Raw genomic sequence first — 27,767 nt, forward strand, 5'->3', positions numbered from 1 at the left:
CAGAATTCATTGTTTTTGCACCACACACAGTGATCCATGCAATGGGTGCCCTCCATAATACCCACCACCTGCTCACCCAACCTCCCACACCCTGCCCCTTCAAACACCTCTGGTTGTTTTTCAGAGTTCAGAGTCTCTCATGGTGCATCTCCCCCTCCAGTTTCCCTCATCTCCACCCTTCTCCTCTTCATCTCCCCATGTCCTCTGTGTTATTTGCTATGCTCGGCAAATAAGTGTAACCATATGATACTTGACCCTATCTGCTTGACTTAATTCACTCAGCATAATCTCTTCTAGTCTCATCCATATTGCTACAAAGTTGCATGATTTCTGATGGAGGCATAATACTCCATTGTATATATGGACCATATCTTCCTTATCCATTCTTACACTGAAGGGCATCTTGGTTCTTTCTACAGTTAGGCGACCGTGGCCATTGCTGCAATAATCATTGGGGTACAGATGACTCTTCTTTTCACTCCATCTGTATCTTTGGGGTAAATACCCAGTAGTGCAAATGCAGGGTCAGAGGGAAACTCTATTTTTTTTATTTTATTTTTTTATTTATTTACTTTCAGCATAACAGTACTCACTGTTTTTTTTTTTTTTACTACTCATTGTTTATTGCACCAAACTCAGTGCTCCATTCAAAACGTGCCCTCCGTATTACCCTACATCTGGTCCCCAACCTACTACCCCCCACCACTTAAAAACCCTCAGGTTGTTTTTCACAGTCCATAGTCTCTCATGGTTCATCTCCCCTTCGAATTTCCCTCAACTCCCTTCTCTTCTCATCTCCCCATATCCCCCATGTTATTTATTATGCTCCACAAATAAGTGAAACCATATTTTACTTGACTCTCTATGCCTGACTTATTTCACTCAGCATAATCTCTTCCAGTCCCATCCATGTTGCTACAAAAGTTGGGTATTCATCCTTCCTGATGGAGGCAAAATACTCCATCGTGATTATGGACCACATCTTCCTTATCCATTCGTCCGTTGAAGGGAATCTTGGTTCTTTCCACAGTTTGGCAACCATGGTCATTGCTGCTATAAACACTGGGGTACAGATGGCTCTTCCTATCACTACATCTGTATCTTTGGGGTAAATACCCAGCAGTGCAATTACAGGGTCATAGGGAAGCTCTATTCTTAATTTCTTCAGGAATCTCCACACTGTTCTCCAAAGGGGCTGCAACAACTTGCATTCCCACCAACAGTGTAAGAGGGTTCCCATTTCTCCACATCCTCTCCAACACACGTTGTTTCCTGTCTTGCAAATTTTGGCCATTCTAACTGGTGTAAGGTGATATCACAATGTGGTTTTAACTTGAATCTCCCTGATGGCTAGAGATGATGAGCATTTTTCATGTGTCTTATAGACATTTGTATGTATTCATTGGAGAAGTGTCTGTTCATATCTTCTGCCCATTTTTCTATATGATTATCTGTTTTGTGTGTGTTGAATTTGAGGAGTTCTTCATAGATCCTGGATATCAAACTTTTGTTTGTACTGTCATTTGCAAATATCTTCTCCCATTCCGTGGGTTGCCTTTTTGTTTTGTTGACTTTTCCTTTGCTGTGCAGAAGCTTCTGATTATGATGAAGTCCCAAAGGTTCATTTTTGCTTTTACTTCCTTTGCCTTTGGAGACATATCTTGAAAGAAGTTGCTGTGGCTGATATTGAAGAAGATACTGCTTCTGTTCTCCTCTAGGATTCTGATGGATTCCTGTCTCATATTGAGGTTCTTTATCAATTTCAAGATTAACTTTGTGTACGGTGTAAGAGAATGGTCGAGTTTCATTCTTCTCCATATAGTGTCCAGTTTTCCCAGCACCATTTATTGAAGAGACTGTCTTTTTCCTGTTGTATATTTTTTCCTGTTTTGTTGAAGATTATTTGACCACAGAGTTGAGGGTCCATACCTGGGCTCTCCACTCTGTTCCACTGGTCTATGTGTCTGTTTTTATGCCAGTACCACGCTGTCTTGGTGATCACAGCTTTGTAGTAAAGTTTGAAATCAGGTAACGTGATGCCGCCCGTTTTGTTTTTCTTTTTCAAAATTTCCTTAGCAATTCAGGGTCTCTTCTGATTCCATACAAATTTTAGGATTATTTGTTCCAGCTCTTTGAAAAATACCGGTGGAATTTTGATCGGAATGGCATTAAAAGTATAGATTGCTCTAGGCAGTATAGACATTTTAACAATGTTTATTCTTCTGATCGAAGAGCATGGAACAGTCTTTCATCTTTTTGTGTCTTCTTCAATTTCTTTCATGAGTGTTCTGTAGTTCCTCGAGTACAGGTCCTTTACTTCTTTGGTTAGGTTTATTCCCAGGTATCTTATGGTTCTTGGTGCTATAGTAAATGGAATCGATTCTCTAATTTCCCTTTCTGTATTTTCAGTGTTAGTGTATAAGAAAGCCACTGATTTCTGTACATTGACTTTGTATCCTGCCACTTTATTGAATTGCTGTATGTGTTCTAGTAGTTTGGGGGACAAGTCTTTAGGGTTTTCCATATGACGAATCATGTCATCTGTGAAGAGAGAGAGTTTGACTTCTTCCTTGACATTTTGGATACCTTTTATTTCTCTTTGTTGTCTGATTGCTGTTGCTAGGACATCTAATACTATGTTGAACAAGAGTGGTGAGAGTTGACATCCTTGTCATGTTCCTGATCTCCAGGAGAAGGATGAAATCTTTTTCCCATTGAGGCTGATATTTGCTGTGGTTCTTTCATAGATACATTTTATGAAGTTCAGGAATATTCACTCTATCCCTGTACTTTGAAGCATTTTAATGAGGAACGGATGCTAGATTTTGTCAAATTCTTTTTCTGCATCAATTGAGTGGTTCTTCTCTCTTCTCTTATTGATTTGTTCTATCACATTGATTGACTTGTGAATGTTGAACCATCCTTGCAACCCAGGGATGATTCCCACCTGGTCATGGTGGATAATCTTCTTAATGTGCTGTTGGATCCTGTTTGCTAGGATCTTGTTGAGAATCTTAGCATCCATATTCATCAGTGATATTGGTCTGAAATTCTCCTTTTTGGTAGGGTCTTTGCCAGGTTTGAGGATCAGGGTAATGCTGGCTTCATAAAAAGAGTCTGGAAGTTGTCCTTCTGTTTCAATTTTTTGGAACACCTTCAGGAAAATTTTTGTTATTTCTTCTTTGAAAGTTTGGTAGAATTCACCAGGGAATCCATCAGATCCTGGGCTCTTGTTTTTTGGGAGGTTTTTGATCACTGCTTCAATCTCATTACTAGATATCAGTCTATTCAGGTTGTCAATTTCTTTCTGGTTCAATTTTGGGAGTTTATAGTTTTCCAGGAATGCATCCATTTCATGTGGGTTGCTTAGCTTGTTGGCAAATAACTGTTGGTAATAATTTCTGGTGATTGTTTCTATTTCCTTGGTGTTCGTTGTGATCTCTCCCTTTTCATTCATACTTTTATTCATTTGGGCTTTCTCTCTTTTCTTTTGGATTAGTGTGGTCAATAGTTTATTGATCTTATTGATTCTTTCAAAAAAACAGCTTCGAGTTTCATTGGTACATTCTACTATATCTCTGGTTTCTACCTCATTGATCTGTGCTCTAAGCTTCATTATTTCCCTTCTTGCGTGTGGAGTTCATTTGATTTGTTGTTTATTCTCCAGTTCTTTAAGGTGTAGACACAGCTGGTGTATTCTGGAATTTTCAATATTTTTGAGGGAGGATGGAAGGCTATGTATTTCCCCCTTAGAACCGCCTTTGCTGTATCCCATAGGTTTTGGACAGAAGTGTCTTCATTCTCATTGGTTTCCATGAATTGTTTTAGTTCATCTTTGATCTCCTGGTTGATCCAGGCATTCTTAAGCAAGGTGGTCTTTAACTTCCAGGTGTTTGAGTTCCTTCTGAACTTTTCCTTGTGATTGAGTTCCAGTTTCAAAGCACTGTGATCTGAGAATATGCAGGGAATAATGTCTGTCTTCGGTATCAGTTGAGTCCTGCTTTGTGACCCAGTATGTGGTCTATTCTGGAGAAGGTTCCATGTGCACTTGAGAAAAATGAATATTCTGTTGTTTTAGGGTGGAATGTTCTGTATATGTCTATAAGGTCCATCTGGTCCAATGTTACATTTAATGCTCTTATTTATTTATTAATGTTCTGCTTGGATGATCTATTACTGAGAGTGGTGTATTAATATCTACTACTATTAATGTATTCATATCAGTACGACTCTTTATCTTGATTAATAGTTTTCTTTTGTAATTGGGTGCTCCCATATTGGGGGCGTAGATATTTACAATTGTTAGATCATCTTGGTGGATAGTCCCTTTAAGAATTATGTAGTGTCCTTCTGTATCTCTGACTACAGTCTTTCATTTAAAATCAAATTTATCTAATATGTGAATCATTACCCTGCCTTCTTTTGAGGCCCATTGGCATGAAAGATGAGTCTCCATCCCTTCACTTTCAGTCTGGGTGTATCCTTAGATTCAAAATGGGTCTCTTGTAGACAACATATGGATGGGTCCTGTCGTTTTATCCAATCTGCAACCCTGTGTAGTTTTATGGGTGCATTTAGGCCATTCACATTGAGTGATTATTGAGAGATACATTTTTATTGACATCGTGTTACCTTTGAAGTCTTTCTGTCTGTAGATTGTCTCTATATTTCTGTTCAATGATATTCTTAGGATTTCTACTCTTTATAGGACTCCTCTGAATATTTCCTGCAGTGTTGGCTTGGTGGTTGCATAGTCTTTTAAGCCTTGCTGGTCTTGGAAATTCTTTATCTCTCCGTCCATTTTGAATGTCAGTCTTGCTGGATAAAGCATTCATGGCTGCACGTTCTTCTCATTTAGTATTCTGAATATATTTTGCCAACCCTTCCTGGCTTGCCAGGTCTCTGTGGAGAGGTCTGATGTTATTCTAATGGGCTTTCCTCTGTATGTAAGGAGCTTCTTTGTCCTAGCTGCTTTTAAGAGAGTCTGTCTAGATTCATAATTCTTCATTCTAACTATCAGGTGTCGTGAGGACTTTCAATAATCTAAAATCTTGGGGGGGAACCACTCTGCCTCTAGGACATGAACGTTGTTTCCATTCGTGAGATTGGGAAAATTTTCATAGACAACTTGTTCCACTATATCTTCTAGACTTATTTCTTTCTCCTCCCTTTCAAGGATTCCAATAATTCTGTCGTTGGAATGTTTCATGGCATCATTTATTTCCCTGATTCTGTTTCGTAGCTTCTGAGCTGTTTGTTCCAGGCTTCCTCCTGATCCTTTCTCTCTCTCTCTCTTTGTCCTCCAGATCACTAGTTCTATCTTCTGTCTCAGTTTCCCTAGCTTTTAGAGAATTTAGATTAGATTGTAACTCATTGAGAGCATTTTGACCATCATCCCTGGTGGCTTTCAGGTCTTCCCTAATCAATTCCGTTTGGTCATCCATGGCTTTCTCCAACCTAGCTATTGCCTGGATAATTGTTTAGCCTGAATTCCTTTTCTGACATATTGTCTGTGTCGATAGCTATTAGCTCTGTTGCAGAAGGTCCATCCTCTGTATTTTTCTTCTGTTGGGCATTCCCCCTCCTAGTCATTTTGGTAAGAGTGACTGAACAGATGCACTGGATGTATCAATTGTGGTGCAGTCAATGTGCCCCCTGGAACGCTTCTGTGCAATCAGGATTCCCCACCCAAATGAGAGAAAAAAGAAAAGAAAAGAAATAGAGAAGAAAGAAAAATTTAAAATGGAGAGAGAGAGAGAGACAGACAGACAGGAAAAAAAAGGGAAGATAAAAGAGAAGGCTCAGCCCAAATGGGCCCGAAGGTAAGATTTATGACATATACAAACAAAAACAGACAAACAAAAAGACTGATAAAAGTATATGACAAGAGAAAAATATATATATGTATATATATAAGCAAAAAAAAAAAAGGAAGAACCTCATCAGAAAGAACCCCAAGTATAGGATTTGTATATTATTAGGACAAACACAAATACACAGAAACACTGGCGGAAGGAAAAGATGGGAGAGTGGTTGTAAATTCTCAGTGTGGGCGAGGAAGTTTATTTTGATTCTTCCTGGTTGTATCTTGATGTTTTTGTTAAGGGACTCAACCTTCCTAAGATAAAGGGGGATTAAAAATTGGTTTGCCTATAGGGGTAGCATTGATTGTGGAAAGGGGATTACCTTGAAGTTTATTATACATGTATATTAAAAGTAAAAATTAAAAAGAATAAACTAGAATCAACTAAATTAAAATTAAAAAAAATAAAAAATAAAAAAGCAAAAAAGAAACACGGGTGTATGTATGAAAAAGTTCGGGTTAGAAGGTTATTAAGGAATTTGATGTACTGGACATCTCACTGTGATGGTAAATAGGTTAAAAAATTATCTATATGTATAAAAGAAAAGAACCAGAATATTGATAAAGAGTTAAAAATACAGGGACACCTGGGTGGCTCAGTGGGTTAAAGCCTCTGCCTTCGGCTCAGGTCGTGATCCCAGGGTCCTGGGATCAAGCCCCGCATCTGGCTCTCTGCTCAGCGGGGTGCCTGCTTCTCCCTCTCTCTCTGCCTGCCTCTCTGCCTACTTGTGATCTCTGTCTGTCAAATAAATAAATAAAATCTTTGAAAAAAAAGTTAAAAATACAAGTTGTACTTATGAAGTAGTGGTAGTTATTCTCTTGTTATCCTCTTTTTTTCTTCCTTCTTGGTTGGTTTTCTGAGGGAGGTGCCTGCCACGTGGATTTCAGACAATGATGTTCCCTGAGTTAGGTCCTCCGGCTCCCCTCAAGGGGGTTTGCTCTAAGGAAACTGTTTTTTCAGGCTTTTGTTCTCTGGGTTTTTTTTTTGTTGTTGTTCTTTCATCTGTTTTCTCTTGCCTTGACAGCTTTTGATGGTTTTTGGAGGTTTAGAGGAGGGCAAATGCACGCAGACCTCCTTCTCAGAGAGAAGCCTCAGAATGCTCTGCAGATCTGCTGGCAGAGTAAGTTCTGAGTCATGGTCCCTGGGGATGCAGGATCTCCTCATTGTACCCAATACCACGGCAGCCACAGCTGTCTGGGTAGCTCCAGACCGCCAGAGAGGTTCCAAGCAGCAATCACACACTGAGATTTTCCTGCTGGCCCAGGCTGGGAATGCCTGGTTTTTCAGGTTGCCAGGGCTCCAGGCTTGCACCTGTGGGCACCTCTCCCAGGAGAGGGTGTGGGATGCGAGCATTTAGGGAATGCCATCTGGCCAGGCTCCCAGCCCCTCAGGGGAGCCAGACCCCACGCGTTCTTGGGTGTGCTGGCTGCTCAGGTGCGCTGGCCGCTCAGGGACCAAGACCTGGTTCCTCCGCCGCACTCTGGCTCAGCACCAGGGGAGGCTCTCCTGGGTCCAGGGACTTAAGCCTCTGTCCCTAACCACCCCGATTCCCCAATATCCCCCCAAGGTCCTTTGCTCTTTTTTTTTTTTTTGAGTGCTTTCAACCAGACTCCAAGCTAATGCTGGTCCCCAGACTCAGGGCACTCTTGTACTGGGGTATTACTTTCCAATTGGTCACCTCTGGTGGCTCCCTCCCCCTTTTTGTTTATTTTCCAATATCAGTCTGATGTTCCAACCACTTTTCCTGCCACTGGTGTCTTCTGCTCCTGTAGAGATCCAGACGTGTATAATTCTGATCTCAGGCTGATTTCATGGGTGATCAGAGTTCTTTGGTAGGTAATCAGCTCACTTTAGGGTACAGGTTGAAATGGCGCCTCCTCCTACTTCCCCGCCATCTTGACCAGGAAGCTCTATTTTTAATTTCTTGAGGAATCTCCACACTGTTCTCCAAAGTGGCTACACCAACTTGCATTCCCACCAACAGTGGAAGAGGGTTCACCTTTCTCCACATCCTCTCCAACACATCTTATTTCCTGTCTTGCTAAGTTTGGCCATTCTAACTGTTGTAAGGTGGTATCTCAATGTGGTTTTAATTTCAATCTCCCTGATGGCTAGTGATGATGAGCATTTTTTCATGTGTCTGATAGCCATTTGTATATCTTCATTTGAGAAGCATCTGTTCATATCTTCTGCCCATTTTTTAACATGATTCTCTTTTTTGTATATGCTGAGTTTGAGGAGTTCTTTATAGGTCCTGGATATCAAACTTTTATCTGTACTGTCATTTGCAAATATCTTCTCCCATTCCGTGGGTTGCCTTTTTGTTTTGTTGACTGTTTCCTTTGCCGTGCAAAAGCTTTTGATCTTGATGAAGTCCCAAAAGTTCATTTTTGCTTTTGTTTCCTTTGCCTTTGGAAACATATCTTGAAAGATGTTGCTGTGGCTCACAGCCTTCCCGTTGAGATCAGAACACGACAAGGACGCCCACTCTCACCACTCTTGTTCAACATAGTTTTAGAAGTTCTAGCAACGGCAATCAGACAACAAAGAGAAATCAAAGGTATCCAAATTGGCAAGGAAGAATTCAAACTCTCTCTCTTCACAGATGACATGATTCTTTATATGGAAAACCCAAAAGACTCCACCCCCAAAATACTAGACCTCATACAGCAATTCAGTAATGTGGCAGGATACAAAGTCAATGTACAGAAATCAGTGGCTTTCTTATACAATAACTATGAAAATATAGAAAGGGAAATTAGAGAATCGATTCCATTTACTATAGCACCAAGAACCATAAGATACCTTGGAATAAATCTAACCAAAGAGTTATAGGATCTGTACTTGAGGAACTACAGAACACTCATGAAAGAAATTGAAGAAGACACAAAAAGAGGGAAGACCATTCCATGCTCTTGGATAGGAAGAATAAACGTTAAATTTTCTATACTGCCTAGAGTAATCTATACTTTTAATGCCATTCCAATCAAAATTCCACCAGTATTTTTCAAAGAGCTGGAGCAAATAATCCTAAAATTTGTATGGAATCAGAAGAGACCCCGAATTTCTAAGGAAATGTTGAAAAACAAAAACAAAACTGGTGGCATCACATTACCTGATTTCAAACTTTACTACAAAGCTTTGATCACCAAGACCGCATGGTACTGGCATAAAAACAGACACATAGACCAGTGGAACAGAGTAGAGAGCCTAGATATGGATCCTCAACTCTATGGTCAAGTAATCTTCGACAAAGCAGGAAAAAATATAAGAGGAAAAATGACAGTCTCTTCAATAAATGGTACTGGGAAAATTGGACAGCTATATGTAGAAGAATGAAACTTGACCATTCTCTTACCCCATAAACAAAGATAAACTCTGCATCCTTTTATTTAATATTGATTCAAACATTTATTCTTTTCAGGGCTATCCTCTTCAAGTCTCCATTATGTTTCCTTTCTGCATAAAAGATAAAATCAGGGATCATCTCTGTGTGTACACATTTGGGGAGTGTGTTTATTTGAAAGAAAAATGTGTACAAACACACACTGGATACAACCACTACACTAGAATATTTTCTTTGGAGTATAAGATTAATTTCCATATATTTCATTCTTTTCTTACAGCATTCACAAGAAATTATGTTCTGTATTCCACACTGCCTTCAGAAATAAGAAAAAAGACTCAGGGAGCTGAAAAATTTTAATAATTAGCTAACAAAGCAATTAAAGCTTATGTAACATTCTTAAATTATACTCAAATGAAATACTTCATTTTCGTGATGCTCTTTTAATTCAACAAACATATACTTTAAATATGGAGATTATTATGTGTCATTATTCCTCGGTAATTGAATTATGTGAGAAAATGTCTATAGTGTAAGGCCAAGAGTAGGATCTAGAGCACAGATAGCTGACTCTTCATTGAGGTTTGGGAGAGAGCTCTTCTACCAGTGAAGGAAAGCAAGTGCTAATTATAGATGTAGGAACAGTGGGATGAAATTAAAATAATTCACATAAATTAATTTAATTTCTGAATGGAAGAATATTTCACCTATAGAAATGTAGTAATAAGACAGAAAGAAGAACACTACAGCCATATATATAACATGGATGAGCCTTAGAAATACAATGCAGAGATTCACACCTGACTTCAGACCCATGAGGAGCCCAGAAGAGACCAGAAATGCTTCCCAGAATATTCATTTGATCATAAATGGATTAGTGATGAGGAGAGCAAAGACAAGAGAAATGCAACTAGAAGCCACTCTCCTTGTAACCTGCAGCCCCTGATGTATCACTGGGACATGTAGAGGATGGCATTCATCCAGGAACTCATGTCTGCCTTAGTGTTGATGTTTCATTAGAGACTGACAGCAATCTTAGCTTGATAAGAGTCTGACCTCCCAGAACCTGTAAACCTCACATTCAGTATAAAGAAATTCCTTAGCAACTTACATTACCTCTACCCCCTCTCCCCACAAATTTAAAAGAATAGAATCAGTTACTTCTCACAATCCCAGGGCAGTTCTTTCTGCCCCCAGGTCTTGTCCCCATGCTATAATAAATGCACCTTTTGTACCAAAAATACCTCACCACTTCCTTCTTGACTATTGTGGTCAGCCAGCCCGCATCAGTATGATATCCCATTTGACAAGAACAATCTGTTACACAGCAAGAGCTGGGGACACAATAATACAAGTGAACAGATCTGAGACAGCTAGAACGTGCACTGTTTTTGTTTGTGGAATATGGTCTGACAAATGAGAACAGCAGTCATGATCGTTCTGACATTCAAGTTTATTTCTGATGACCTTATGAACAAGTGACTATATGTGGGATTCCTTCTTTTTTTTCATATATTTTATTTATTTATTTGACAGACAGAGATCACAAAAAGGCAGAGAGGCAGGCAGAGAGAGAGGGGGAAGAAGACTCCCTGCTGAGCAGAGAACCCAATGCTGGGCTCGATCCCAGGACCCCAAGATCATGATCTGAGCTGAAGGCAGAGGCTTAACCCACTGAGCCACCCAGGCGCCCCTGTGGGATTCCTTCTAGGTCACTAGGAGAGTTTGAAGGACAAGCATGTTTGTGCAGAAGAACTGGTGACCCTAGACCACGTGACTGGCAGGACATCCAGCTTTCCTAGGAAGCATCCTCTGATAATGCAGAGGGAAAACATTTCTGAGCAGGAAGAAGGTATGAAATGGATGATATTTATACTGTTCATTCGCTATCTCCTAGAATTTGTGACAAATATTCGGAGATAAAGTTATTTTGTGTAACAATAAAGAGAGACATGTTAGCAGGTAGCATTGGGAGATTTCAAATACAAACAGGAAGATAATTTGGTGATAAAATATACAAGATACTAAGCAACCCTTCAGCTCAATGAATAAACCCCCTCAGTTGTGGACACCAAACTTCCATGCTTCAATAAATACATGCACAGCATGAACTGTGATATATTAAAAAAAAAAAAAGGAAAGTAGGAAAAAAAGAAATATTTTGTGTAGTAATAAAATATAGTTTTTGAAACTTTGCATCATCATATTTATGGTTATCCTGACACTAAGGATATAACTGGTCAATCTATTCAAATTTGTCTTTCCACGTAGACTTCACTGGAAGATATATACTCGCTCATCAGTGTTTGCCGTGGCTCTGGTAGGGTAGGCTTTCTGGACAGGGAGCTGACTCACAGAATAAAAGCAGGAGACCATTTCAGAAACACAAAAGCATGTTTATAGAATAAATGCCTGATGTTAAGCTTTTGATTTCTGAGGCATATATTTCAAAGGCGGCCAGGTTGAATAAACTCATTGTCAGGTGTGTGTAACAATTACCCTATAGGAACTGGGCTGCTTTCCCACCCCCAATGAAATACCTCTTCAAAAAAGCCCTTGGTAAAACTTCAATATTGACACATGGTTGACCCTGCTTTTCTACTTCAGCACCAAAATTCTAATCATATAAAAATCTCCAATAAACTGTAAACCCACAAACCCCACTCTGACCATGGACCCTGATAAAGGTTGATCCCTCACAGGGGCTCTGTGTCTCCCTCTCAATACATCTCTCCACCACTGAGACCTCCCTGAATGGCCTTTGGGCACCCCATGCCCTCCAGGACCTGTGGAAAATATGCTTGGTTTTGTTAGAGTTCTTTCATGGGTGTTGCTGAGGTGTGTCTTGCAATCACAGTAAGAATCCAAGGGCTGATCTCTGCTCTAATCTTGATTATTTCCCTTCTTGGGTGTGGAGTTGGTTTGATTTGTTGTTGATTCTCCAGTTCTTTAAGGTGCAGAGACCAGCTGGTGTATTCTGGATTTTTCAATTTTTTTTGAGGGAGGTTTGGATGGCTCTGTATTTCCCCCTTAGAACTGCCTTTGCTGTATCCCATAGGTTTTGGACCGAAGTGTCTTCATTCTCATTGTTTTCCATGAATTGTTTAAGTTCTTCTTTGATCTCCTGGTTGATCCAAGCATTCTTAAGCAAGGTGGCCTTTGGCTTCCAGGTATTTGAGTTCCTTCTGAACTTTTCCTTGTGATTGAGTTCCAGTTTCAAAGCATTGTGATCTGAGAATATGCAGGGAATAATGTCAGTCTTTTGGTATTATTTGAGTCCTGCTTGTGACCCAGTATGTGGTCTATTCTGGAGAAGGTTCCATGTGCACTTGAGAAGAATGAGTATTCTGTTGTTTTAGGGTGGAATGTTCTGGAAAAAAAAAAAGAATCCAAGGGCTGGTTCAGCCAGAGCAGAGGCTCTGGTCAGGGAAGCATCTGTGGGAATGTCCAGAAGCACAGGGGTGCAGGGGAGGGCCTGGGCTTTCATACACTGAGATCCTGTCAGCATAGGGAGACTTAAACAGAACAAAGTACAGTCCACATTATCAGGAGGAGGAATGAGGGTAGTGATGTAAAAAGCCTGACAGACTCAAGGTGAAAACTGGGGTTTTGTATTCTCTACAACAAAGTTATGTGAAGGGCTTAGTGTCCAAGTGTATTTACTTCCAAATAAAGAATATAACTCATGACTATTTTTTTGGGAAATCTAGGGAAAATTTAATTGGCATAGTACAAGTCATTAGAATTAAATTACTTTTAAGATTTCCAACTTGTCCTATGTAAGATACAGAAATTTCTAAGCATTTGTGGCCAAGGTTGTGGAAAATATTAGGATTATATGAAAATAGACAAAGGAGAACCTGTCTATATATCAGACAGAGCAGAAGCTTAATAAAGTGAGTTACTTAAATGTATGGAGAAGTTGAGTGATTCAAGCAAATGGAAATTCCAGCAAGTAGGTAGAAGGAACAGGCTCTACTTCTACAGACTGATCAAAAAGTAGCAGTTCCAGCTTTGAGGCTGTGAGTCCTGCAATCATGGGCACTTCTTCAACCCAAGAACCATTGGCCTTTACATCACTGGAATCCCAGTGATTCTTTTCAGAGCCCTCTTTATGTCTCTGTTCCTCAGGCTGTAGATGAAGGGGTTCAGCATGGGCGTGACCACTGTGTACATCACTGAACCCACAGCACTTCCGTGGGAGCTCTGGGTAGCTGCAGAGCTAAGATACACTCCTAGGCTTGTACAATAAAATAAGGAGACAATGGAGAGGTGAGATGTACACGTGGAAAATGCTTTATACTTGCCCTGAGTTGATGAGATTCTACGTATGGAGGAAATGATCTTAGAGTATGAATAAAGGATCCCAACAAGGGGACCACCACCAAGCACCACAGTTGCAAAATTCATCACCATGTCATTAAGAAAGGTATCAGAACAGGCATGCCCAACGACCTGGTTGAGTTCACAGAAAAAATGGGGGATTTCCACCTCTGTACAGAAGGACAGCCGCAACAACATTAAGCTCTGTAATGAGGAATTCAGAACACTGATGACCCAGGACACCAGAACCAGCAGCCCACAAAGCTGAGGGTTCATGATGACCGTGTAGTGTAGGGGGTGACAGATGGCCACAAATCGGTCATAGGCCATCACAGTCAGGAGAAAGTCATCCCAGCCTGCGAAGAGTAGGAAAAAGTACATCTGTGTGATGCAGCCTGCAAACGTTATGACTTTTCTCTCTGTTTGTATATTCACCAGCATCTTGGGGATGGTGGTGGAGGTGAAACAGATGTCTGCAAAGGACAGGTTGGTCAGGAAGAAGTACATGGGGGTGTGGAGGTGGGATTCTGAGCTGATGGCCAGGATGATTAGCAGGTTTCCATACACAGTGATCAGGTACATGGAGAGGAAAAGCCCAAATATGAGGGACTGCAATTCTGGGTCCTCGGAAAATCCCAGAAGAAGAAACTCTGAAATTCTTGTATCATTGCCTGCTTCCATGTGGTGGAGGTGACTACAAGGGAAAAAAAAAGATAACATAAAATTGTTCGAGTAAATTTGCTTCATTTATTTATTTATTCCTCTTTTCAAGTTTTACTTTAAATGTCAATTAGTTGGGGGGAGGAGTCAAGATGGCGGAGAAGTAGCAGCCTGAGACTACATCAGGTAACAGGAGATCAGCTCGATAGCTTATCTAAACATAGCAAACACCTACAAATCCAACGGGAGAGCAAAGAGAAGAAGAACAGCAACTCTAGAAACAGAAAATCAACCACTTTCTGAAAGGTAGGACTGGCGGAGAAGTGAATCTAAAACGACGGGAAGATAGACCGCGGGGGGAGGGGCCAGCTCCCTGCAAGCGGCGGAGGAACGGAGCACAAAATCAGGACTTTTAAAAGTCTGTTCCACTGAGGGACATTGCTCCAGGGGCTAAACCGGGGTGAAGCCTACACGGGGCCAGCGTGGCCCCAGGCCCCGCAAGGTCACAGAAGGATCGGGGGTGTCAGAGTGTCGGAGAGCTCGCAGGTATTAGAACGGAGAAACCGGCTGCAAAGACAGAGCCGAGGACTGAACTCTCAGCTCGGGGTTACCTTGAATTGGTCGCGGGCTGGGTGAGCTCGGAGCGCGGCTAGAGGCTGGGGATACGGGAGTGATTGGGTGCTGTCCTCTGGGGGCGCACTGAGGAGTGGGGCCCCAGGCTCTCGGCTCCTCTGGGCCGGAGACTGGGAGGCCGCCATTTTCATTCCCGTCCTCCGGAACTCTACGGAAAGCGTTCAGGGAACAGAAGCTCCCAAAAGCGAACCAGAGCCGATTACTTAGTCCGGCCGCCGGTAAGGGCGGTGCAATCCCGCCTCGGGCAAAGACACTTGAGAGTCACTACAACAGTCCCCTCCCCCAGAAGATCAACAAAATATCAAGCCAGGACGAAGTTCATCTATCAAGGAGAAAGCAGATTCAATTCCTAAGACAGCAGAGCAATTCCAGAGGAGGAGAAAGCAAAGCACGGAACTCATGGCTTTCTCCCCATGATTCTTTAGTCTTGCGGCTACTTCAATTTTTTTTTCTTTTTTCAATTTTTTTTTTCTTTTTTCAATTTTTTTTTCTTTTTTCTTTTTTCTTCTTCTGCTAAATTTTTTAAAAACTTTTACCCTTTTCCTATTTAACGTTTTTTGACTAGTTCATCTAAATATATATATTTTTTCTTTCTTTTTTATATTTTTTTATTTGTTTTATTTTTTAAATTTTTTTCTTTTTTTCTTTTTTTTTTTTCTTTTTTTTTCAGAACCTGTTTTTTATCCCCTTCCCCCCCCCCACAATTTGGGGTCTCTTCTGATTTGGTTACAGCGCATTTTTCTGGGGTCTTTGCCACCCTTTTAGTAGTTTATTTGCTCCTTCATATCCTCTTATCTGGACAAAATGACAAGGCGGAAAAAATCACCACAAACAAAAGAACAAGAGACAGTACCGAAGGCTAGGGACCTAATCAACACAGACATTGGCACTATGTCAGATCAAGAGTTCAGAATGACGATTCTGAACATTCTAGCCGGGCTCGAAAAAGGCATGGAAGATATTAGAGAAACCCTCTCTGCAGATATTAAAGCCCTTTCTGGAGAAATTAAAGAACTAAAGTCTAACCAAGTTGAAATCAAAAAAGCTATTAATGAGGTGCAATCAAAAATGGAGGCTCTCACTGCTAGGATAAATGAGGCAGAAGAAAGAATTAGTGATATAGAAGACCAAATGACAGAGAATAAGGAAGCCGAGCAAAAGAGGGACAAACAGCTACTGGACCATGAGGGGAGAATTCGAGAGATAAGTGACACCATAAGACGAAACAACATTAGAATAATTGGGATTCCAGAAGAAGAAGAAACAGAGAGGGGAGCAGAGGGTCTATTGGAGAGAATCATTGGAGAGAATTTCCCTAATATGGCAAAGGGAACAAGCATTAAAATCCAGGAGATGCAGAGAACCCCCCTCAAAGTCAACAAGAATAGCTCCACACCCCGTCACCTAATAGTAAAATTTACAAGTCTTAGTGACAAAGAGAAAATCCTGAAAGCAGCCCGAGAAAAGAAATCAGTAACATACAATGGTAAAAATATGAGATTGGTGGCAGACTTATCCACAGAGACCTGGCAGGCCAGGAAGAGCTGGCATGATATATTCAGAGCACTCAACGAGAAAAACATGCAGCCAAGAATACTCTATCCAGCTAGGCTATCATTGAAAATAGAAGGAGAGATCAAAAGCTTCCAGGACAAACAAAAACTGAAAGAATTTGCAAACACCAAACCAGCTCTCCAGGAAATATTGAAAGGGGTCCTCTAAGCAAAGAGAGAGCCTAAAAGTAGTAGATCAGAAAGGTACAGAGACAATATACAGTAACAGTCGCCTTACAGGCTAATAATGGCACTAAATTCATATCTCTCAATAGTTACCCTGAATGTTAATGGGCTAAATGCCCCAATCAAAAGACACAGGGTATCAGAATGGATAAAAAAACAAAACCCATCAGTATGTTGCCTACAAGAAACTCATTTTAGACGCGAAGACACCTCCAGATTTAAAGTGAGGGGGTGGAAAACAATTTACCATGCTAATGGGCATCAGAAGAAAGCTGGGGTGGCAATCCTTCTATCAGATCAATTAGATTTCAAGCCAAAGACTATAATAAGAGATGAGGAAGGACACTATATCCTACTCAAAGGGTCTGTCCAACAAGAAGATCTAACAATTTTAAATATCTATGCCCCTAACGTGGGAGCAGCCAACTATATCAACCAATTAATAACAAAATCAAAGAAACACATCAATAATAATACAATAATAGTAGGGGACTTGAACACTCCCCTCACTGAAATGGACAGATCATCCAAGCAAAAGATCAACAAGGAAATAAACGCCTTAAATGACACACTGGACCAGATGGACATCACAGATATATTCAGAACATTTCATCCCAAAGCAACAGAATACACATTCTTCTCTAGTGCACATGGAACCTTCTCCAGAATAGATCACATCCTGGGTCACAAATCAGGTCTCAACCGGTATCAAAAGATTAGGATTATTCCCTGCATATTTTCAGACCACAATGCTCTGAAGCTAGAACTCAATCACAAGACGAAAGCTGGAAAGAACCCAAATACATGGAGACTAAACAGCATCCTTCTAAAGAATGAATGGGTCAACCAGGAAATTAAAGAAGAATTGAAAAAAATTCATGGAAACAAATGATAATGAAAACACAACAGTTCAAAATCTGTGGGACACAGCAAAGGCAGTCCTGAGAGGAAAATATATAGCGGTACAAGCCTTTCTCAAGAAACAAGAAAGGTCTCAAGTACACAACCTAACCCTACGCGTAAAGGATCTGGAGAAAGAACAAGAAAGAAACCCTAAACCCAGCAGGAGAAGAGAAATCATAAAGATCAGAGCAGAAATCAATGAAATAGAAACCAAAAAAAACAATAGAAAAAATCAATGAGACTAGGAGCTGGTTCTTTGAAAGAATCAATAGGATTGATAAACCCCTGGCCAGACTCATCAAAAAGAAAAGAGAAAGGACCCAAATCAATAAAATCATGAATGAAAGAGGAGAGATCACAACTAACACCAAAGAAATACAGACAATTATAAGAACATACTATGAGCAACTCTACGCCAACAAATTGGCCAATCTGGAAGAAATGGATGCATTCCTAGAGACATATAAACTACCACAACTGAACCAGGAAGAAATAGAAAACCTGAACAGGCCCATAACCAGTAAGGAGATTGAAACAGTCATCAAAAATCTCCAAACAAACAAAAGCCCAGGGCCAGACGGCTTCCCAGGGGAATTCTACCAAACATTTAAAGAAGAACTCATTCCTATTCTCCTGAAACTGTTCCAAAAAATAGAAATGGAAGGAAAACTTCCAAACTCATTCTATGAGGCCAGCATCACCTTGATCCCAAAACCAGACAAGGATCCCACCAAAAAAGAGAACTACAGACCAATATCCTTGATGAACACAGACGCAAAAATTCTCGCCAAAGTACTAGCCAATAGGATTCAACAGTACATTAAAAGGATTATTCACCACGATCAAGTGGGATTTATTCCAGGGCTGCAGGGTTGGTTCAACATCCGCAAATCAATCAATGTGATAGAACACATTAATAAAAGAAAGAACAAGAACCATAGGATACTCTCAATAGATGCTGAAAAAGCATTTGACAAAGTACAGCATCCCTTCCTGATCAAAACTCTTCAAAGTGTAGGGATAGAGGGCACATACCTCAATATTATGAAAGCCATCTATGAAAAACCCACCGCAAATATCATTCTCAATGGAGAAAAACTGAAAGCTTTTCCATTAAGGTCAGGAACACGGCAGGGATGTCCATTATCACCACTGCTATTCAACATAGTATTAGAAGTCCTAGCCTCAGCAATCAGACAACAAAAAGAAATTAAAGGCATCCAAATTGGTAAAGAAGAAGTCAAACTATCACTCTTCGCAGATGATATGATACTATATGTGGAAAACCCAAAAGACTCCACTCCAAAACTGCTAGAACTTGTCCAGGAATTCAGTAAAGTGTCAGGATATAAAATCAATGCACAGAAATCAGTTGCATTTCTGTACACCAACAACAAGACTGAAGAAAGAGAAATTAAGGAGTCAATCCCATTCACAATTGTACCCAAAACTATAAGATACCTAGGAATAAACCTAACCAAAGAGACTAAGAATCTATACACAGAAAATTATAAAGTACTCATGAAAGAAATTGAGGAAGACACAAAAAAATGGAAAAATGTTCCATGCTCCTGGATTGGAAGAATAAATATTGTGAAAATGTCTATGCTACCTAAAGCAATCTACACATTTAATGCAATCCCTATCAAAATACCATCCATTTTTTTCAAAGAAATGGAACAAATAATCCTCAAATTTATATGGAACCAGAAAAGACCTCGAATAGCCAAAGGAATATTGAAGAACAAAGCCAAAGTTGGTGGCATCACAATTCTGGACTTCAAGCTCTATTACAAAGCTGTCATCATCAAGACAGCATGGTACTGGCACAAAAACAGACACATAGACCAGTGGAACAGAATAGAGAGCCCAGAAATCGACCCTCAACTCTATGGTCAACTAATCTTCGACAAAGCAGGAAAGAATGTCCAATGGAAAAAAGACAGCCTCTTCAATAAATGGTGCTGGGAAAATTGGACAGCCACATGCAGAAAAATGAAATTGGACCACTTCCTTACACCACACACGAAAATAGACTCCAAATGGATGAAGGACCTCAATGTGAGAAAGGAATCCGTCAAAATCCTTGAGGAGAATGCAGGCAGCAACCTCTTCGACCTCAGCCGCAGCAACATCTTCCTAGGAACAACGGCAAAGGCAAGGGAAGCAAGGGCGAAAATATTTTTGTATTCTTTGCGTAAATACCCCAGCAGTGCAATTGTTGGATCATAGAGTTTGGGGTATCTTTTGGGTTTGTTTGTTTGTTTGTTTACATTTTGAGGAAAATGCATACTGTTTCCCAGATTGGTGCACCAGTTTGCATTTCCAATAGAGCAACAGTGTTCCTACACATCCTCACCAACACTGCTGTTTTGTGTGTTGTTGATTTTAGCCATTCTGACAGGTGTGAGGTAATACCGCATTATAGTTTTAATTCGGGACAAATGGGCATTATTAACAGAATGACATGCTATAGTTTATATTTTGCCATCAAGAAATAAATATATATTTTTTGTATAGATCTGATCCCATTTAAAGGAAGATATGTGACAACTCTGATTAGGAATTCCTTTCCATGCAGTCCTATCTCTAAGAGGACAGGTGTTACAGTTTTAATGAGAAATGCTTTCCTGCATTTGGGGAATATATGTTGAGTACTGACCTCTAGACAAAGACCATATAGTGTTCTATGATACAAAAGTCCATACATCCTTTGGGTAAATATATAGTAGTTCACTTGCTGGGTTGTAGGGTAACTATTTTTAACCTTTTAAGTAACTTCCATACTGTTTTCCAGATTGGCTGGACCATTTTACATCTCCACCAAAAATGCAAGAGGGTTCCCCTTTCTCCTCTCCTTTAGAATACCTGTTTTGTCCTGTGTTTTAATTTTAGCTATTCTGACTGGTGTAAAGTTATATCGTATTATAGTTTTGATGTATATTCACCTATGATGAGTGATGCTGAGCAGCTTTTCATGTATCTGTTAGTCATCTGTTATGTTGTCGTGGGAAAAATGTCTATTCCTGTCTTCACCCATTTCTTAACTCATTTATTTTAGGGGGGGCTGTTGAGCTTAATAAGTTCTTAATAGATTTTGGCCACTAATTCTTTACAAGATATGTCACTTGCAAATATCATTTCCCATGCGATAGGTTGCACTACTAGATATTTACCCAAAGGATAGAAAAATACTACTTTGAAAGGGTACATGCATCCTAATATTTATAGCAGCATTATCAACAATAGCCTAACTATGTAGAGAGCCCAAATATCCACCAACTGATGAATGGATAAAAAAGAGTTGAGATATATATATATATATATATATATATATATATATATATACACACACACACACACATATGTTATATATATATATATATATATATATATATATATATATATATATAAAATGGAATATTGCTCAGCCAGAGAAAGACGATCACCATATGATTTCACTCATGTGTGGAATATAAGAAACTTAACAAACTAACAGAGTGGGAGAAAAAAAAATCTGTGGTAAAATAGGAAACAGATTCTTATTTATACAGAAAAAAATTGAGGGGTTTTGGAGGGAGGTGGATGAGGGATGGGTGAAATAGGAATTGAGGAAGGATATTAAGGAAGGCATTTGTATGGCTATCAGACACATGAAAAAATGCTCATCATCACTAGCCATCAGGGAGATTCAAATTAAAACCACATTAAGATATCACCTTACCCAAGTTAGAATGGCCAAAATTAGCAAGACATGAAACAACGTGTGTTCGAGAGGATGTGGAGAAAGGGGAACCCTCTTACACTGTTGGTGGGAATGCAAGTTGGTGCAGCCACTTTGGAGACAGTGTGGAGATTCCTCAAGAATTTAAAAATAGAGCTTCCCTATGACCCTGCAATTGCACTGCTGAGTATTTACCCCAAAGATACAGATAGAGTGAAAAGAAGAGCCATCTGTACCCCAATGTTTATAGCAGCAATGGCCACGATTGCCAAACTGTGGAAAGAACCAAGATGCCCTTCAACGGATGAATGGATAAGGAAGATGTGGTCCATATACACAATGGAGTATTATGCCTCCATCAGAAAGAATGAATACCCAACTTTTGTAACAACATGAACGGGACTGGAAGAGATTATGCTGAGTAAAATAAGTCCAGCAGAGAGAGTCAAGTATCATATGGTTTCACTTATTTGTGGAGCATAACAAAGAACATGGAGGACATGTATAACAAATAACATGGAGGACATAGGGACATGGAGAGGAGAATAGAGTTGAGGGAAATTGGAAGGGGAGATGAACCATGAGAGACTATGGACTCTGAAAAACAACCTGAGGGTTTTGAATGGGCGGTGGGTGGGAGGTTGGGGAACCAGGTGGTGGGTAATAGGGAGGGCACGTATTGCATGGAGCACTGGGTGTGCTGCAAAAACAATGAATACTGTTACACTTAAAATAAATAAATAAATAAATAAATAAATAGGAAGGCATTTGTGGTAATGAGCACTCAGTGTTTATGGTGGGGTTAAATCACTAAATTCTAAACCTAAAACTACTATTGCACTGTATGTTAACTAACTGTAATTTAAATAAAAACATGGAGGGGAAAAAGTCCATACAATCCAATAATGGAGAAAGAATATACATAATAAAATAAAAAATAATATATAATGTCAGACAGTGACAGGTTCTGTGAAGGAATAAATAGGTAGATACAAAACAGAGTGGGTGGGGAGGATGCTACATGTTAATAGAAATTCAGGAAAACATGCCAAGATAGTGAAATTTTAACAGAGACTTCCAGAAAGACTAAGCAGGAGGCAGGAGGATGTCTGGGGGAGGTGGGTGACCAGCAAGGATAACAGAGCAAAGACCGTGCAGAAGGCACTTACTTCAGCTATGCAAACCTCAAAATGCAGTCAGTGTGGTGAGGGAATGCAAGAGGGAGACGGATGAGAGGTGGTGGCAGAGAATGTTGAGGAAAGAGGTGGCTTTCCTGCCATTGGTGGGACTTCAAGACACAGGGAGTCCTTCCTTCAGATGGCGTTCTCTGCATTTTATTAATTTTGTTCCATAGTGTTCTTTGAATAGACATAGATCCCTTCATCATTTCCATCTGTTGGTTAACATTCTGGCATTTAAGGGTCACATGTTGGGGTATATGAACTCAGGTACCATTGCCCTGAGTACTGCTCATGCCCCACAACAATGACACACACATACACACACACACACAGTGCACTCTGGCCTCCTAGAACTGTGTTACTATCATGCTTTTCTCACCCGCAGCCACAATAATGGTGAAAGAAATGGTACAAAGCAAGCTGTCAATATCAGATTTTCTTCATCCTGAAGAATGTGTAAATGGTACTTAAATTCTAGTTAGTAAGCCTCCCAAAGACAAGGAAACACATGGCTCCATTTTAATATGATCACACTGTGTCCTGTATTCAAATAAACATAAAAAAGAGGTTCAAAAATATAAGAAAGAAATGGACACAAGGGTCAAAGGAGACCTAATAAGGTCAGGGGGTCCCTGAGAGACTGTGATGAGCAGAAAGCATTTCTGGTTCTGGCAGCATTCCAGCTCCAGTCGACATGCCCTGATGCCCAGAATAATTAACAAAGCAGGAAAATAACAATATATCTAAACAAGAAAGGAGTGGTATTTTTATGATGTCAATACATTTTACTGATTGACTATCCCTCTAGAAAAATGTGCAAAGGGAATAAACTTGCAATTTACAACAGAAAATACACAGTGTAGCACACAATGTAGGACAATAGAAGGGGATTTATAAAGATGAAATAATGATTTTAAGTGCAAATGATTTTAAGTGAAAAAGACTTGGAATCAGAAAACCAGGTTTTGAACATCAGTTCTACCACGTATAACATATTTGAACTTGGAAGAGACAATCAATCCATTCCAAATGTGAATATTCTCACTCAAATAGTGGGGATAGCAGTATCCATCCACATTGCTGTCTAGGGTGGCAGACAGCCTTAGTCACTACATGCAAGAAGCTTACAGTACAGTTCCCTGTGAGAAAAAGAGGTATTTTCAGCAATGAACAGATTTGGCTGAGTTTTCTCTTATTCTCATAAATGTCTCCATCATTTGCACACCTCTTGGTAATGAAGCATTACAAAGTAAAGCTAGTGAGCGTATCCCTTTTTGCATATGAAGCACAAATTTTTTTAAAGATTTTTATTTATTTATTTAACAGACAGAGATCACAAGTAGGCAGAGAGGCAGGCAGAGCGAGAGAGAGGGAAGTGGACTCCTTGCTGAGCAGAGAGCCCGATGTGGGGCTCGATCCCAGGACCCTGGAATCATGACCCAAGCTGAAGGCAGAGGCCTTAACCCACTGAGCTACCCAAGTGCCCCGAAACACAAATTTTTTATGTGGATACTCACCTTGACAAAAGATGCTGAGAAATGCATGTCTCAGAAACTGCTGTTGCAAGGCAATGGTTACCTGCATGAGTCTGGGGCTCTCTATAAATGCAGAACATGCTAAAAAACACCACATCTTAATATATTCACTACACATGCCCCGTATCTTAACACTCTGTTTTCCTGATCCCCTCTGCTGAAAACTCCTTTGATATGCTCTGATATCACTGGAACCACATTAGGTCCCCCAGTCCCTTCCCCTGTTTTATCCAATGAGTCTTCCATTCCCACCACATATTGTCAACAATGATTCCTGTGTTGCTGGGTCCAATGGACACTTCTCTTTTGAGCACACTACATAAATTAATTATAAATGAATCTACCAAGTCTCAGGTGACCTCAGGAAATCTTCTCAGGTTTCATTCTCTCTGGTCCTCTCCTAAATAATTGCTGAGTTCTGAGACTCACCTGGGTGGGATCTATGAGATGAAAGTCTGTGAGGAGATCTCAATTCTTCCCTGGACAGTCGATTATGGAGACCAAAGCACTGCTCCCAGACAGAGTGGCAGGAAGCAGTGAAGCATGGGTCCCCCAGCCAGACTTAGGAACACAAAAGCAAAAACCATGTCCTGTCCAGTCCAAGGCTTCACTTATTGAGGTTCCGCAGCAGACGAGATACTTGGAGTTCTCTATGTCTGCTCATTAGGCACTGTTTCCATTGTGACTCCCACCTCAGAGCACTCTGTTCCCCCTGTGGCACTGGCTGGAGAGAAAGGAAACTTTTCCTGCTGATTCTGGTCCTGGGAGACCAGATTAGAAGTCAGGTGAATCCAGTTCTGTATTCCTCTTTCTCATGACCTTACCTGCCTTCCAGAGTTCTAACCTCCTAGCACTTTCCCTTAACTTTGCGATGATATTGAATTTATTTAGTTGAGGGTTTGCTTTACCTTTTATAGCTTTAGGGTGTTAATAAATGAGCCATGTGACCCTCTTCATGTGTGGTTTGGAGAGAAAAATCTAAGTACTCGCCCTAGACACTAAAACAAATTTTGTGTTTGATTCTCCAAAGTGTGGACCCTTGAGTTGGCATCAAACATACCTCTGAAAAGGACTTTTAGTAGGCAGAATAAAATCACCAAATATTTCCACATCTTAATCTACAGAATCTGTGGATATGTCTTGTGTCATGGCAAGGTAGAATTGAGGTTGCAAATGATATTAACATTACTAGTCAGCTGACCCTAGCATAAAGTTATTCTGATTATCCAGGTGGTCCTGATAGATCAAAAGGGTCCTCAAACTGTGGAAGAGGAAGGTAGAAGATTTGGAGTCACGGAGATTTTGAGATGTTATGTTGCTGACTTTGAAGATAAAGGGAGGGCACATGAGTCAGGGTTTAAAGGTGGCTCTACAGCTGGTACAGGTTAGAAAACCTCTTCTTCCCAGACCTCCAGAATGAACTCTTCTCTACATACAGGGTGATTTTAGCCCAGGGAGACCTATTTCAGACTTGTGACTTCCAGAGCTATCAGAAAATAAACAGATTTGTTTTCAGTCAGCAGCACAGTCATTTGTTACAACCACAATAAAAATCTAATCCAGACATTAATCCAATAACACTTTGTTCAAAGGAAATAATTCAGCTTTGGTTTTATTTGTTTATATTCTCTTGGATAAGGATATACCGTGTTGATATCCTACTTCAAGTAGAAAAAGGAATCTGAGGTCACTTTCGAGTTGTTCAACCCCAGGAGCTGGTACAGAAAATTTCCCATGCCATGAGTCATGCTGACTTTCAGCTATTAACACAGAAAAAGTGAATCCTTAAGGCAATTTGTTCTCTCTTAAATCTTTGTATATAACTTTTTACATACTTTAACTTTCACACTAATCTAAATATTCATTATTTTCATTCTTATCTTCTCCCAATTTCTCTCAAGTTTATCTGTGACAGAAAAGATCACCAATAATGGGTCTGTGTGTGTGTGCATATGAGCGCCCATATGTATAAAAATGCACATTACATACACCTCCCTGTTGAAGATTTTTGTAGGGATACAAAATATGAACACACCATTGTTTATTAGTCACAATCTCTCTCTTAAATTCGTTTTATTATCCCCATATTATCTTCAGAAATAAGAAAACTGAGGCTCAGGGGCATTAAATTTTAATAAGTTATGGAACAAAGTAGTTAAAGTTTATTGTGCACTTTCTGGAGTTATATAGACACAGAATTATTTGGTATGTCCTCTATGCATAAAACGGTATACTTTTTTTAAAAAAATCATTTTTTTTGTTTATTTTCAGCATAACAGTGTTCATTGTTTTTGCACCACACCCAGTGCTCCATGCAGTATGTGCCCTCCCTATTACCCACCACCTGGTTCCTCAACCTCCCACCCCCCCACCCCTTCAAAAACCTCTGGTTGTTTTTCAGAGTCCATAGTCTCTCATGGTTCATCTCCCCTTCCAGTTTCCCTCAACTCCCTCTCCTCTCCATATCCTCATGTCCACCGTGTTCTTTGTTATGCTCCACAAATAAGTGAGACCATATGATACTTTACTCTCTCTGCTTGACTTATTTCGCTCAGCATAATCTCTTCCAGTCCTATCCATGTTGCTACAAAAGTTGTGTATTCATCCTTTCTGATGGAGGCATAATACTCCATCATGTATATGTACCACATCTTCCTTATCCATTCATCCATTGAATTGCATCTTGGTTCTTTCCACAGGTTGGCAAGTTGGTGCAGCCACTTTGGAGAACAGTGTGGGGATTCCTCAAGAAATTAAGAATAGAGCTTCCCTATGACCCTGCAATTGCACTGCTGGGTATTTACCCCAAAGATACAGATGTAGTGAAAAGAAGAGCCATGTGTACCCCAATGTTTAAAAAAATCATTTTTTACTGAAGTGTAGCTGACAAAAAGTTACATTTGTTTCTGGTGTGCAACTTAGTGGTCCAACCTTCAACTCTTTATGTTACATTGTGTTAACCACAAATGTCAAGCTTATACTTTAAATAGGTGTCTTTGTTATATACAATTAGACTTCAGTGATACAGTTGAAAGGTAGGAATCTAGTGAAGCATGGCTGAGGGTAGGATCTAGAGCACTGGCATAGCTGATTCACACTGAACAGGAATGGACAATATCTCTCCTAACAAGAAAGAATGCAAAGTGTCTATAGGATATGGGAAAAATGAAATTAAATTAAGGCAATTCACCTTGGGCATGTCTGCTCTAAATCAGTATCTGGTGCTGATTTTATATTCAGAGTACTCTTTCCCAAAGAATGAACAACGCTTAATGTGAGTAGAAGATGGGAAATCATAAAAAAAAATAACTGTTTGTGTTGTAATAAGAAGAAGGTTTTGAAGTTTTGCATCATCGTATTTAGGTTATCCTGACACCAAGAGTATACCTGGTCCATCTACTTGTTCCAGCTTCTCTTTCCATAGGGCTCCAGCAGGAGATACAAACTTGCTCATCAGTGTTTTCAGTGGCTGTGGTAGGCTTTCTGAACAGGGAGATGACTGACAGAATAAAAGCAGGAAACAGGTTCAAAAACACTAGAGTTTCTTTTTTGAGTAGTGCCTGACTTTAACCTTTTTGGTTGTAATGTAAGTGCCTGACTTGAAGCTTTTGATTTCTGAGGCACGCATTTCAAAGGCAGTCAGGTTGAGTAACCATGCTATGGGGTGTGGGACACAATTACCAGATAAGCCCTCAGGTTGCCCAGTCCAGAAGGACCTCTTCAAAAAGCCCTGGGTAACCTCCATACTGACACATGATTGAGCCTGACTTTCCCCATTTAGCACCCAAATTCTAATCATATAAAAATCTCCAATAAAGTGTGAATCCACAAACTCCTAATCACTCTGGCCATTGACCCT

General features: G+C 40.0%; 1 protein-coding gene across 1 annotated transcript; it reads right to left on the bottom strand.

The window, feature by feature from the left end:
- Positions 1-13,281: 13,281 nt before the first annotated feature.
- LOC123932032 (olfactory receptor 7A10-like) lies at positions 13,282-14,256 on the bottom strand. Its single transcript, XM_045989661.1, has one exon. The coding sequence runs from the start codon at positions 14,251-14,253 to the stop codon at positions 13,282-13,284; it is 972 nt and encodes a 323-aa protein (XP_045845617.1). The 5' UTR covers positions 14,254-14,256.
- Positions 14,257-27,767: the final 13,511 nt, after the last annotated feature.

Source organism: Meles meles, chromosome 20, assembly GCF_922984935.1.
Source record: "Meles meles chromosome 20, mMelMel3.1 paternal haplotype, whole genome shotgun sequence".
NCBI classification, from domain to species: domain Eukaryota; kingdom Metazoa; phylum Chordata; class Mammalia; order Carnivora; family Mustelidae; genus Meles; species Meles meles.